At 42.3% G+C, this 14,946-nt stretch overlaps 1 protein-coding gene across 4 annotated transcripts in view; it reads left to right on the top strand.

The window, feature by feature from the left end:
• Positions 1-14,946, top strand: part of LOC115225349 (coiled-coil domain-containing protein 77-like) — a 104,460-nt gene that overhangs the window by 53,449 nt on the left and 36,065 nt on the right. For 3 of the 4 annotated variants that reach the window (XM_029796299.2, XM_036514123.1, XM_036514125.1), the window contains exon 2: positions 12,450-13,210. In XM_029796299.2, the coding sequence (XP_029652159.1) occupies positions 12,450-13,210 (761 nt within the window). Of the gene's footprint in view, positions 1-2,834; positions 3,015-12,449; positions 13,211-14,946 lie in introns of those variants that run through there. The other variant, XM_036514122.1, reaches the window with a different exon arrangement.

The following is a 14,946-nucleotide window of genomic DNA, read 5'->3' as shown; positions in this document are numbered from 1 at the left end:
GAAAGGAAAGGTTCTTGGTACATTATGTTTGGGGTGGGGGTCAGGATGATCACGGCTGGAATGTCTTTGATCATTGTTTTATGCTCGATTAGAGCTGCCTTGGCGAATGTCCCTCTCCGTCTCACTTTTCTGGCCTTTTTTTTTTTTTTTTTTTTACTAAACTCCATTGGATGATACCTCTACGTGGTCACTGGATCTGCTAGAATAGCAGCCAGAGCTCCCTCAAATCACATCTCTATCGTCTTAAATAAAAACGAAAAAAAAAAAATTACAAAACATCGAACTCTATAACCCATGACATATAAACACGGGATGGTCACGACTGGAACATGTTTGGTCATACATATATATTCGATCAAGTCTGACCCGGGGTTTAAACAACGACATTTAAACGCCATTGTAACAATGTCCCCCTCTCTCGCTCTCTTTCTATCTAACTGCTTCTATTATTAACATTATAATCTTTCTACATCGCCCTCTTTCATCTCCGTTCGTCTCTTTATTTTCTGGCTGTGGTTTTTAACTTCGTTCCCATGTCTTATATTTTCATAATCGACACAGTATGTCTGCTCTCTTTCTCATCCCTGCTCGCCATTGTGAAGTCTTCTTAACGTATCTCTTGCTTCACGTTTCCTCCACATCTGTCATCCGATATTGGCTTTCATTATTGCACGAAATACACTCAAGCTAAAACGAAAGTGAATAGCCATATTCATTAAGGAAAAAGAACAGCATTTGTATTGTTTCGCTTTGAAATTTTGAAAAGCTTGTCTCTCAATTAATTGACAATAAAAACGTGAAATATAATTACAGATGCAAACAAAATATTTCTATATCCTTCAAATGCAAATTGAAAATTGTTTTTCTTTATTATTATTATTATTATTATCATTAAACTCGCATTTTTCTTTTTAATTATATCTTGCCTTTGTCTTTTATAATTCTGGTCATTTTTTTTTTCTTTTTGGGTCTCCATATTAAAATGTCCGACATTTGAAGCAGAAAGAAGAAAATATATTCATTGTTATTATATATATTTTTTTGATGATAAAGTTAAAATTTCCTCATTATAATATAATTAATTATTGTTATTTTGTAAATTACGAGATACACCATGGTTTATTTTTTAGTCAAATATACAATAAAAAAAAAACCATGGTCTTTGAATACCAGACGTGCATTATTTTTAAACAGTTGTTCAACGTTATGTTTTGAGATAATACCTTTCCATATCTACAAACTTTAACTGCTGCTATCTTATTTTCTGGAGTATTTTAACCATGTCCCCCTATATATTTAAAGCTAACCTGTCGATGCCATAACCGAAGGGGGCAACCCCCACCTCATTCCTTATCTGCCATATTGCTTATAACTAGTTTCTAGCATTCCTGTTTTCCGTAATTTATGTCCCTGTAAACCTGTTCCAGGTCTTTACAAATTGGAAGTGATGGTCACATTATTGCTATGTTGTTGTTATTGGTGTATTTCATTCAATTAAATCTACGATATTTTCATATTCTAACTATCTTCTGGAACATTCGAGGTCGCCATGTCCTTTCAGATGGCAACTTTAAAGAGACGTTCGTTGTCTTTTCTTCAGTGGGTTTTGATAAATTTACAGCCATGGCATAACCGAGCTTAGTATTTTGTATGGAGCATTTTGTAACCACATCCACGTCTTTACAAGTTGGACGATGGTCACACCGACTGCAATGTCTTCGTATTGCACTCAACAAAAATAGACCACGGCATTTTCATATCCTTGTTACCTTCTGGAATATTCGAAGTAGCCATGTACGTCTGCACGACCACCCGTTTATTTTTCACCTTTTCATGTTAAAATCCCGACATAGTCGTAACCTGAAGGGCATTTGTGGAAAGCTTCATGATTAAAACAACAAAATATTTGAAAGTTATGAGTAAATAAAGTGAGATGGGGGAACATTTTGGCTATCTTTCGTCTCTAGTAGACCTTTCCGTCGATTTCCGTAAAAAAAATATTTTTTTTTTATATATGGGCTTGCGGGAACTTTTGAAGTAATATACATACACACACACATACACCGAGTAAAAATTTCAGTTATCTCTTTCTTTCACACATTACTCTGTCTCTTCACACACACTAACAGAAGCACTTCACTCACACAACATACTGTCTGTCTCCCACACCCCATCAAACACACACATACACACACATGTCCATCAATGCTTCACATGCACGGTAACTTCAAAAGAACTTCCCTCGCCATACAATCGCTTTCTCTTAGTCTCTTTCGCTCTCATTACTTCAAAAGTTCCCGCAAGCCCATATGTAAAAAAAAAAAAATTTTTTACGGAAATCGACGGAAAGGTCTACTAGAGACGAAAGATCGCCCCATTTGCTCAGATATTCCAGCTCCGTTATGGCCATTGACAATTATTAATGAATCTTTGTTTCATTTCTTTCTCATTGTCCTTACGACCATTAAAACAAAATCATCGTTGTTAGTTGAGGTCGGTGGAGCATCGAGACCGGCGCCTTTTTTGTATTTAAAAAGCAATTGTCAGCCTTCATTGAGTAGACACACCTTAAAATCAAAGCCTTTCCTGTCGTGGCTACCCAGCACGGCTTCCAGAAATAGCGGTTCTAGGATGACTTTATTAGACGTACTTCCTTGTTCTACTTTCTAAGTTGTCGTTCCGAGTGGATTTTACTACTATTTCTAGTATATCGATTGACCGTACACAGCCCTCGATACAGTGTGTGTGCCCACCCTACATAGTTTTATTTCAAAAGTAGGTCACAGCAGCAAAAAGCTTATAAACGGCGGCCATTTTCTTTTCTTGTAGTTTCTCTGGGGTTTTTCTTGGTCGTGTGTGTGTGTAGGGATCTGAGCAACACCTCTTTGAAAGAGACGAAATTCTTCAAACAGAACCCTAAATGCAACATAGGACAAAAGTTTCTTGGTTATTTTTGTTTCTTTATTGGAGTTTTGGAATAGCTATCCTTCGAAGTCCCATGAGAAACTCAAAGGGTACACGTCTCTTTTTTTTTTTTTTTTTTTTTTAAATATTTCTGTTTAATACAGCAGATGGATCTTTTCGGTTTGAACGGCAGTTTTTAAAAATAATTTCTAGGTAACTAAACACTTTTAAACTTCGTATACTGGTAGAATGTGTTTATAAAACATCTTTTTCTCTTGGCTTTATTGAGAAAATTCTATAGTTTGTAAGATATTTGTTGTTGTTTTTTCTTTAATTTCTGCAATTTCAACCAATCAATGAGGTCCATTTAGGTAAAAAAAAACATTCTGTGCCGTATGAATATGTCCCTCGCTTAAGAAACAGATAGGGTTTATTTACATTTCTGAAGAAAAAACGATACCCTTCCCCCTAACTAACCCTAAACCAGATTGAAATGCAATAGATCTATACTAGGGTCATAATTATGGGTGACAATTTCATATGACACCGCTAGAAAAAAACTGCCGTTCAAACCGAAAAGATTCCATAGGACAAAACTTTCTTTGTTATTTTTTTTTTCTTCAATGGAGTTTTGGAATAGCTATCCTTCGAAGTCCCATACCTAATGAGAAACTCAAGGGTACACGTTTTTTTTTTTTTTTTTTTTTTTAGTATTTCTGTTTAATATAACAGATTTAGGGGGGGGGTAACTAGCCGTAAAAAACCTTTCTAAAACAGGCAGTGAAGTTCGCTGCGGTCTTCTGCCTGACCAACCTTCGTCAAACCGTCCAACCCATGCCAGCATGGAAAATGGACGTCAAATTACGATTATGGAATTCTGATTCTAGAAAAACAATTTCTCCATAATCTGTGTGGTTCAGAAACATGGGTTCAGTCCCACTGCGTGGCACCTTGGTCAAGTGTCTTCTGCTATAGCCCCAGGTCGACCAAAGCCTTGTGAGTGGATTTGGTAGGAGGAAACTGAAGGAAGACCTTTGTGGGTGTGTGCATGTGTCTGTGTTTGCACTCCCTCCACTGCTTGGCAATCGTTGTTGGTTTGTTTACGTCCATGCAGTGTAGTGGTTCAGCAAAGGTGAACAATGGAATAACAACCAGGCATAAAAAAAAGTAAAGGAAAATTACTGGGGCCGATTTGTTTGAGCAAAGCCCCTTCAAGGTGATGCCCCAGCATAGCCACAGCCTAACGTCACATTCCCTCAAATAATTCTGTATCCCTATTCTGCTCCCTTGAGGTATGGAACTTTGAAGGGATACAGTTTCAAAAATGTGCCCCCTTCTGGACAAAATGTTAGTTTGAGATATTTCTTTCAGAAATATAGGGGCAGGAAAGGCTGTGTGGTAAGAAGCTTGCTTACAAACCGCATGGTTCCAGGTTCAGTCTCACTGTGTGGCACCTTGGGCAAGTGTCTTCTATACCCTCGGGCCGACTAAAGTCTTCTGAGTGGATTTTGTAGATGGAAACTGAAAGAAGCCCATTGTGCATTTGTGTTTGTGTTTGTCCCAGCCACCATTGCTTGACAACCGATGTTGGTGTGTTTATGTCCCTGTCACTTTGAGGTTCGGCAACAAAGACCGATAGAATGAGTACCAGGCTTACAAAGAATAAGCCCATAGGGCAATTGTTTTTGGCTAAAGGCAGTGCTCCAGCATTGCCACAGTCAAATGACAAACGAACAATGGAACAATTGTGTTTTGCTGAGCAAATTAACGAAAAATTATTTTATGCTAATTTTCCTGGTCTTCTAAATTTGTGCTCTGGTGAAATATGGTGGCGGCATATACTCTTTTACTTGTTTCAGTCATTTGACTGCGGCCATGCTAGAGCACCGCCTTTAATCGAGCAACTCGACCCCGGGACTTATTCTTTTGTAAGCCCAGTACTTATTCTATCAGTCTCTTTTGCCGAACTGCTAAGTGACGGGGACGTAAACACACCAGCATCGGTTGTCAAGCAATGCTAGGGGGACAAACACACACACGCACAAACATGCACACGCGTATATATATACATATATACGACGGGCTTCTTTCAGTTTCCGTCTACCAAATCCACTCACAAGGCTTTGGTTGGCCCGAGGCTATAGCAGAAGACACTTGCCCAAGGTGCCACGCAGTGGGACTGAACCCAGAACCATGTGGTTGGTTAGCAAGCTACTTACCACACAGCCACTCCTGCGCCTGTATACGGACAGAATTGAAAGCCTTTCCCTGTCTCGTGCTTTTATTATAATAATAATGAATGGTCATTGGTTCAACACGAATTATTATCTCTGCAAAACCAGTATCTTTCATTTTTCATTACAATTTTTGATAAATTTTTTAAATGTTTAAATAAACCCATTTCAAGGAATTATCAAGCAAGCCACAAGATAAATGGCTGTGGGCCTCAGGCCTCAGGTTGGCCAGCCCTGGTCTAATCTTTTTTCTTTATTGCCCACAAGGGGCTAAACATAGAGGGAACAAACAAAAACAGACAAAGGGAATGTTGATTACATCGACCCCAGTGCATAACTGGTATTTATTTAATCGACCCCGAAAGGATGAAAGACAAGATTGACCTCGGCAGAATTTGAACTCAGAACGTAAAGACAGATGAAATACCTATTTCTTTACTACCCACAAGGGGCTAAACACAGAGCAGACAAACAAGGACAGACAAAGGGATTAAGTCTATTATATCGACCCCAGTGCGTAACTGGTACTTATTTAATTGACCCCGAAAGGATGAAAGGCAAAGTCGACCTCGACGGAATTTGAACTCAGAACGTAGCGGCAGACGAAATACCTATTTCTTTACTACCCACAAGGGGCTAAACACAGAGAGGACAAACAAGGACAGACAAAGGGATTGTTGATTACATCGATCCCAGTGCGTAACTGGTACTTATTTAATCGACCCCAAAAGGATGAAAGGCAAAGTTGACCTCGGCAGAATTTGAACTCAGAACGTAGCGGCAGACGAAATACCTATTTCTTTACTACCCACAAGGGGCTAAACACAGAGAGGACAAACAAGGACAGACAAAGGGATTGTTGATTACATCGATCCCAGTGCGTAACTGGTACTTATTTAATCGACCCCAAAAGGATGAAAGGCAAAGTTGACCTCGGCAGAATTTGAACTCAGAACGTAGCGGCAGACGAAATACCTATTTCTTTACTACCCACAAGGGGCTAAACACAGAAGGGACAAACACGGACAGACAAAGGGATTGTTGATTACATCGATCCCAGTGCGTAACTGGTACTTATTTAATCGACCCCAAAAGGATGAAAGGCAAAGTCGACCTCGGCAGAATTTGAACTCAGAACGTAACGACAGACGAAATACCTATTTCTTTACTACCCACAAGGGGCTAAACACAGAGCAGACAAACAAGGACAGACAAAGGGATTAAGTCTATTATATCGACCCCAGTGCGTAACTGGTACTTATTTAATCGACCCCGAAAGGATGAAAGGCAAAGTCGACCTCGGTGGAATTTGAACTCAGAACGTAACGACAGACGAAATACCTATTTCTTTACTACCCACAAGGGGCTAAACACAGAGGGGACAAACAAGGACAGACAAACGGATTAAGTTGATTATATCGACCCCAGTGCGTAACTGGTACTTATTTAATCGACCCTGAAAGGGTGAAAGGCAAAGTCAACCTCAGCGTAATTTGAACTCAGAGCGTAGCAGCAGACGAAATACCGCTGAGCATTTCGCCCGGCATGCTAACGACTCTGCCAGTTCACCTCCTTAATCAACCTTAATCATATATATTTATGTGTTCCTTTCTCTCTCCCATATGTGCATTTGAAATTCAAACCCAACCAGGGTTAACCTGACCTTTTATTCTTCTCTGTTGAACAAACTTCCAGTTAAATTCTAAGTCAATGTAATCCGGCTACCCGATACCCTCAGATTCTGTCACCGTACCTGTACAGTTTATTATCATCGTTATCATCAAGGTGATGAGCTGGTAGAGTCGTTAGGAGGCTGGGTGAAATGCTTAGCGGGATTTCATCCATCTTCATTTTCTAAATTCAGATTCTGGCAAGGCCCACTCTAGTTTTCATCCTTTCGGGGTCAAAAAAATAAGTACCGGTCGAACACTTGGGTTGATTTAATTGATTTACCCCCTGCCCTCAAAATTGCTGCCTGTGTGCCTAAATTTGAAGCCATTATTATTATTATTATTATTCGTGGCCAATGCCAGACCCCCCCCCCCCCGGCACGTAAAAAGCACCCCCTACAATCGCGGAGTGGTTGGCGTTAGGAAGGGCATCCAACTGTAGAAACACTGCCAGAACAGACTGGAGCCTGGTGCAGCCACCTGGTTCGCCAGCCCTCAGTCAAAACGTCCAACCCATGCCAGCATGGAAAGCGGACGTTAAACGATGATGATGATGATTATTATTAACCCATTTGAAAGGGCTAAGGTCAGACACTTTCCTCTTTGGCCCAGGCCTCATCAACTTTTTCAAGTTCCACTTGAAAAGGAAGATGAGAGTAGAGAGGGAAGTGCTGTCCGATAGCAAGTTTACTGAAAGGTGGATAAATGTCGGAAGAATGGCCAGTGTGAAAGGACCCATTCTGAGGATACACCTGTAAGAAAAAGGTATTACAAAAGGAGAAAGTGGCTCCTTACCCCACTTTTGACCAGGCTCCTGTTGGCTTTTATGGGTTTTTACCACCAGGAACCTTTCGAAACGCCTCCCCCTATTGGGAGTTTATCATTGTTAAATATTTTCCTTGTTAAACTGTTTTTGTACATGGACTTTTTCAAACGGACAAAACCTTTTGTAACTTTCATCCTGTGTTTTGTCCCTTTATTTTATAATTAATTTTTGTCAGCCCTTGAGGCCAATAAAAGAATTAGTTATTATTATTATTATTATTATTTAAATGGTGAGCTGGCAGAATCGTTAGCATGTTGGGTGATCGGCTCAGGGACCTTTCATCTGCTGCAAAGTTTTGAGTTCAAATTCCACCGAAGTCAGCTTTGTTTCTAATCCTTTCGGGGTCGATGAAATAAGTACCAGTTACACACTGGGGGTTGATGTAATCGATGATCTCTGCCCCCAAATTTGTATATGGTGTATATGGGTGGAAATGGGCTGCTTGGCAGAGGACTGTACTCTCTCTTTTACTTGTTTCAGTCATTTGACTGCGGCCATGCTGGAGCACCGCCTTTAGTCGAGCAAATCGACCCCGGGACTTATTCTTTGTAAGCCCAGTACTTATTCTATCAGTCCCTTTTGCCGAATCGCTAAGTGACGGGGACGTAAACACACCAGCATCAGTTGTCAAGCAAATGCTAGGGGGACAAACACAGACACACAAACACACACATGCACATACATATATATATATATATACATACATATATACGACGGGCTTCTTTCAGTTTCCGTCTACCAAATCCACTCACAAGGCTTTGGTCGGCCTGAGGCTATAGCAGAAGACACTTGCCCAAGGTGCCACGCAGTGGGACTGAACCCGGAACCATGTGGTTGGTAAACAAGCTACTTACCACACAGCCACTCCTGCGCCTATACAATGGGCTTCTTTCAGTTTCCATCTACCAAATCTACTCACAAGGCTTTGGTTGGCCCGAGGCTATAGCAGAAGACACTTGCCCAAGGTGCCACGCAGTGGGACTGAACCCGGAACCATGTGGTTGGTAGACAAGCTACTTACCACACAGCCACTCCTGTGAGTGCTTTTCTACTTTTCTTTTCGTTTATGGGGGAAAATGGAAAAATAAGAGTGAATATTTATTTTATGAGTGTTGTGTATTAAGTCTATAAAATTGTGCATAAGGTATATAAAGTGTATATATAAAGGCACAGGCGTGGCTGTGTGGTAAGTAGTTTGCTTACCAACAACATGGTTTCGGGTTCAGCCCCACTGCGTGGAACCTTGGGCAGTAGAGAGTTATTTGATTAAAAACTCTGTCAGTCCCCACAGTTAGCTGACTAAGGAGACACTTATTTACATTATTTACATTTGACGGATATTTGTCCTCATCTTGTTTGTTGTTAACACAACGTTTCAGCTGATATACCCTCCAGCCATCTTCAGGTGTCTTGGGAAAATTTCGAACCTAGGTTCTCATTCGTAAGGTATTTTCCATTATTATTATTGAGGTCACTGCTTGGAATCAAACTCAGAATTTTAGGGTTAGTAGCCCATGCTCTTAACCACTACGCCATATGCCGTGGCATAGTGGTTAAGAGTACAGGCTACTAACCCCAAGATTCCAAGTTCGATTCCAGGTAGTGACCTTAATAATAATAATAATAATATAAATATCGAAAAATACCTTACGAATAAAAACCCAGGTTCGAAATTACCCCAAGACACCTGATGAAGGCTGGAGGGTATATCAGCAAAAATGTTGTGTTGACAACAAACAAGATGAGGACAAATATCCGTCAAATGTAAATAATGTAAATAATTCCTCGTCTCTTAAATGTAGAACTGTATTATCTAATCGGTACGGAGCCAACATTAGACTTCAATGGAGACATATAGAGAAACTCCATCAAAAACTAGTTTGTCTTTCAAAGCATCTAACTTGCCTGGGTAGATGTAGAGACTCAAAGCTGATACCACTTGGCTGAGAATATAATGACACCAGTGGAATAATAATAACAATAACGATAAAAATAATGATATCAAAGAATACCTAAGGAATTAGAAGCCAGGTTTGAAATTTCCCCAAGACACCTGATGAAGGCTGGAGAGTATATCAGCCGAAATGTTGTGTTAACAACAAACAAGATGAGGACAATTATCTGTCAAATGTAAATAATATACAGGGTGGACCAAAATGATCTGACACATTTGGAGGCTTAATGAAACCACAAAATAAGAAATAATGAAAAGAAAAATTTTATTTTCTGAATTTTATTTCATTAAGTTTTAAAAATTAAATCAGCTACAATTAAATTTAATTGTAGGCGCAGGAGTGGCTGTGTGGTAAGTAGCTTGCTTACGAACCACATGGTTCTGGGTTCAGTCCCACTGCGTGGCATCTTGGGCAAATGTCTTCTACTATAGCCTTGGGCCGACCAAAGCCTTGTGAGTGGATTTGGTAGACGGAAACTGAAAGAAGCCTGTCGTATATATATATATATATATATATGTATGTATGTGTGTGTATATGTTTGTGTGTCTGTGTTTGTCCCCCCATCATCACTTGAGAACCGATGCTGGTGTGTTTACGTCCCCGTAACTTAGTGGTTCGGCAAAAGAGACTGATAGAATAAGTACTGGGCTTACAAAGAATAAGTCCTGGGGTCGATTTGCTCGACCAAAGGCGGTGCTCCAGCATGGCCGCAGTCACATGACTGAAACAAGTAAGCGAGTATAAGAGATTAAAGCGAAATGCCTCCCATTATTGTCAAGAAACTGTTGGAGACGTTCAGGAAAGTTATCGATGACTCTTTGGATCATTTCTTCTGGAATGGTTAAATGTGATTTCTTCTTGTGGGGATATTTCAAACCAAATGTATTCAGTCATCCCCCTCGATCTATTGAGGAATTAAAACGTGTAATTTGTGTAGAAATAGCAACCATTCCAGAAGAAATGATCCAAAGAGTTATCGATAACTTTCCTGAACGTCTCCAACAGTTTCTTGACAATGATGGGAAGTATTTAGCTTTAATCTCTTATACTCTCTTACTTGTTTGAGTCATTTGACTGTGGCCATGCTGGAGCACCGCCTTTGGTCGAGCAAATCGACCCCAGGACTTATTCTTTGTAAGCCTAGTACTTATTCTATCAGTCTCTTTTGCCGAACCGCTAAGTTACGGTGACGCAAACACACCAGCATCGGTTGTCAAGCAATGCTAGGGGGACAAACACAGACACACAAACATATACACACACATACATATATATATATATATATATATACATATATACGACGGGCTTCTTTCAGTTTCCGTCTACCAAATCCACTCACAAGGCTTTGGTCGGCGTGAGGCTATAGTAGAAGACACTTGCCCAAGGTGCCACGCAGTGGGACTGAACCCGGAACCATGTGGTTGGTAAACAAGCTACTTACCACACAGCCACCACTGCGCCTATACAACGGGCTTCTTTCAGTTTCCATCTACCAAATCCACTCACAAGGCTTTGGTCGGCGTGAGGCTATAGTAGAAGACAGTTGCCCAAGGTGCCACGCAGTGGGACTGAACCCGGAACCATGTGGTTGGTAAGCAAGCTACTTACCACACAGCCACTCCTGCGCCTACAATTAAATTTAATTGTAGCTGATTTAATTTTTAAAACTTAATGAAATAAAATGGCATTATATGTACATTCAGAAAATAAAATTTTTCTTATTTCTTATTTCTTATTTTGTACTTTTATTAAGCCTCCAAACGTGTCAGATCATTTTGGTCCACTCTGTACATAATTCCTCATCTCTTAAATATAAAACTGTGCGTGGGAAGACCCGGCAGGACAAGTGAGACCATAACCCGTGGCCTCTACCTGGGATGTAGCCAGTCCATTTATGCATACCTTTCCTTCTTGGGACACAAAACTCTACTTGTGAAGACCTGTTGAGGCAAGTGAGAATCAAAATCGATCAACATTGCCAACGCCGCCCCAACTGGCCTCATGCCGGTGGCACATAAAAAGCACCATCTGATCATGGCCGTTACCAGCCTCGTCTAGCACTTGTGCCGGTGGCACATAAAAAGCACCCACTACACTCACGGAGTGGTTGGCATTAGGAAGGGCATCCAGCTGTAGAAACATTGCCAGATCAGACTGGGCCTGGTGCAGCCTTCTGGCTTCCCAGACCCCAGTTGAACCGTCCAACCCATGCTAGCATGGAAAGCGGACGCTAAACGATGATGATGATGATGGTGGTGATGCAGATGGTGATGATGATGGTAGTGGTGGTGGTGGTGGTGGTGATGGTGAGGATGGTGATGATGGTGGTGGTGGTGGTGATGATGGTGATGATGCGGATGGTGAGAATGGTGATGATGGTGGTGGTGGTGGTGATGCTGCGGATGGTGAGGATGGTGATGGTGGTGGTGGTTGTGGTGGTGATGCTGCGGATGGTGAGGATGGTGATGGTGGTGGTGGTTGTGGTGGTGATGATGCGGATGGTGAGGATGGTGGTGGTTGTGGTGGTGATGATGCGGATGGTGAGGATGGTGGTGGTTGTGGTGGTGGTGGTGGTGGTGGTGGTGATGATGCGGATGGTGAGGATAGTGATGGTGATGATGATGATGATGGTGGTGGTGATGATGATGATGAGGATGATGATGATGATGGTGGTGATACGGATGGTGAGGATAATGATGGTGGTGGTGATGATGGAGTGGTTGTAATCAACTTCACCTGAGCGGCATTTTGTCTGCCAATGGATCTACAGGATCACCCCCCACCCCACCCATTACTTTTGTGCCTGTATAAAAATACTGTTTTTGTTGTTGTTTTAATGTTGTTGTTGTTCTCATTGCAGAGACGAAGATTATGCTGTGAAAATGTTCCGGAACCCTCTCGTGTACTTGAACAAATCTTCAAACGCTCTTGTGGTAGATGATGACGACGATGACGATGACTGGGAGAAGGAAAACTATGGGAGTGGATTAGGGGACAAGCAGGTCCCCGACTGCCAAGATAAACTGGGTCCCCTCGACAGTGGTGCTACAGACATCATCGGCCATCGTCCTGACCACCACCACTGCTACCCTGAAGACGATGATGGTGATGATGCTGATGATGACAATGATATTGTCTGTATGAGACGAGAGCTTGACGTGCTTCTTGGCCGGACAGGGCCTTCAAAAAGGGTCACTGTGCATACATCGCTTTCACGGCAGCATCGCCGCTTCCTGGCCGACATAGACGACAACGTCCATGGCAGGTTGACCACAGCTGCGGACAGCGGACAAATGTCGGTGCCACAGAAAGCGACGGCGAAAGAAAACAAGGGGACAAAGACGAGTAAATTAAAGGGGGACGCGAAAGACAAGGAGGGGAAAAAAGCGAAAAGGGGAGAGTCGTCAGCCGAGGAGACGAAGAAGGGAAAAGGGGCGGTTAAGACGAATATGGAGGCGACTCGCAGGAAGGATGTGGGTCCCGCTATGACCAGTGGAGATGAAGATGTCATTGAACGAGGAGCCGGTCGGGAGGTGACGAAGGGCAGCAGACAACCCAACAACAAGACGAGTGTGACCACCCCTCCTGGTCACTCTTTACCAAGTATTGACGAAAGACTTAGTAAGTAGAGGATGTTTTTCCTGTAATTTTATCCCCTTTTTTTATCAAATCCCTTCAGCCAGTCCCTATTTCCCCTTCCTCTGTCAGTGTTTTCTTTTTCTCAACGTCACTACCCACAACCATCATATAACTGTCTCTCTCTCTCTCTCTCTCTCTCTTCCGTTCTTCTTCTCTCTCTCTCTCTCTCTCTCTCTCTCTTTCTTCCATTCTTCTCCCCTCTCTCTCTCTCTCTCTTCCATTCTTCTTCTCTCTCTCTCTCTTCCATTCTTCTTCTCTCTCTCTCTCTTCCATTCTTCTCCCCTCTCTCTCTCTTCCATTCTTCTCCCCCCTCTCTCTCTCTACCTTTCTCCTTCCCTTTCTCTCTCTCTACCTTTCTCCTTCTCTCTCTCTCTCTCTCTCTCTCTCTTATTCATCAGCCACTGAAAATCTCTCTTGATAAACTCCATTTGACCAATGAAAGCATTGAAAACTGGATGTTGTGATGATAAGATCAGCAAAAACAATTCTTTCAGATTTTGCCAGCAACATGTTGGTCAGGGCCATCGACTGTTCTGCTTGATTTTCATAACCATTGCGATTGTAGGCTAACCACCTGGATCACTTCACCTGCATCTTCACAACTTGGTGTGTGTGTATCATCATCATCGTTTAACGTCCGTTCTCCATGCTAGCATGGGTTGGACAGTTCGACCGGGGTCTGGGAAGCCAGGAGGCTGCACCAGGCTCCAGTCTGATCTGGCTGTGTTTCTACAGCTGGATGCCCTTCCTAACGCCAACCACTCCATGAGTGTAGTGGGTGCTTTTTACGTGCCACCGGCACAGGTGCCATGGGAGGCTGGCAATGGCCACGATCGGTTGTTGCTTTTTATGTGCCCCCAGCATGGAAGCCAGTCAGGAGGCGGTGGCATCAGCCACTTTCGGATGGTGCTTTTTACATGCCACCGGCACAGTTATCACAACTACAATTTCCATTTGATTTTTATTTTGATGTCGATGTACTTGACTCATTAGGTCTCCGCAAGCCCAGCAGGTCGCCCTACGATCCAAGGTGGGCACAGCAGGCCGTCCTGCGATCCAAGGCACTTTGGATGGCCTGGGGCTGCACCTGTATTTCAAAGGGTGCCAGCCTTGTCACACTCTGAATCTCCCTCAGAACTTCCTTGAAGCTACACGTGTCTGGAGTACTCAGCCACTTGCATGTTAATTTCACAAGCAAGCTGTTCCTTCGATCGTATCAGCTGGGACCCTTGTCGTTGTAACCGACAGAGTGCTCCCACACACAACATGGGTCCCAGTTTCTCATCAACAGAACAGGCTGCTCCTGCAAGTGGCCGAGTACTCCACAGACACGTGTCTCTTCAATGAATTTCTTGGGGTGGGGTGATTCGGCATGATACAGAACGTGAAAAGGCCGGCCCTTTGAAATACAGGGAGAACCCATTTTTGCCAGCTGAGTGGACTGGACCAACGGGCAATAACAAGTCTTTCTCAAGGAGACACTGCACCTCTGGGAATTGAACTCTGGACCTCACAATCATAAGCTGAACATCCCTAACCACTAAACCAGCCGCAATCACGTATAATCTCAGTCACAAACACATCCAGGCGTTTTTTCGTTTTTCTTTCTTTCTTGTTGCAGTGAAGTGCTTGAGCACTTCCACATTACATTGATCCCCATTTGTCAAACTGCAAAGTAATTCTATATGACATAACACAACCTAAAAAAAAAAACAACG

This window comes from Octopus sinensis, linkage group LG27, assembly GCF_006345805.1.
Source record: "Octopus sinensis linkage group LG27, ASM634580v1, whole genome shotgun sequence".
NCBI classification, from domain to species: Eukaryota; Metazoa; Mollusca; class Cephalopoda; order Octopoda; family Octopodidae; genus Octopus; species Octopus sinensis.
The sequence above is the reverse complement of the archived record's forward strand: the minus strand, read 5'-3'. Positions and strand labels throughout refer to the sequence as shown.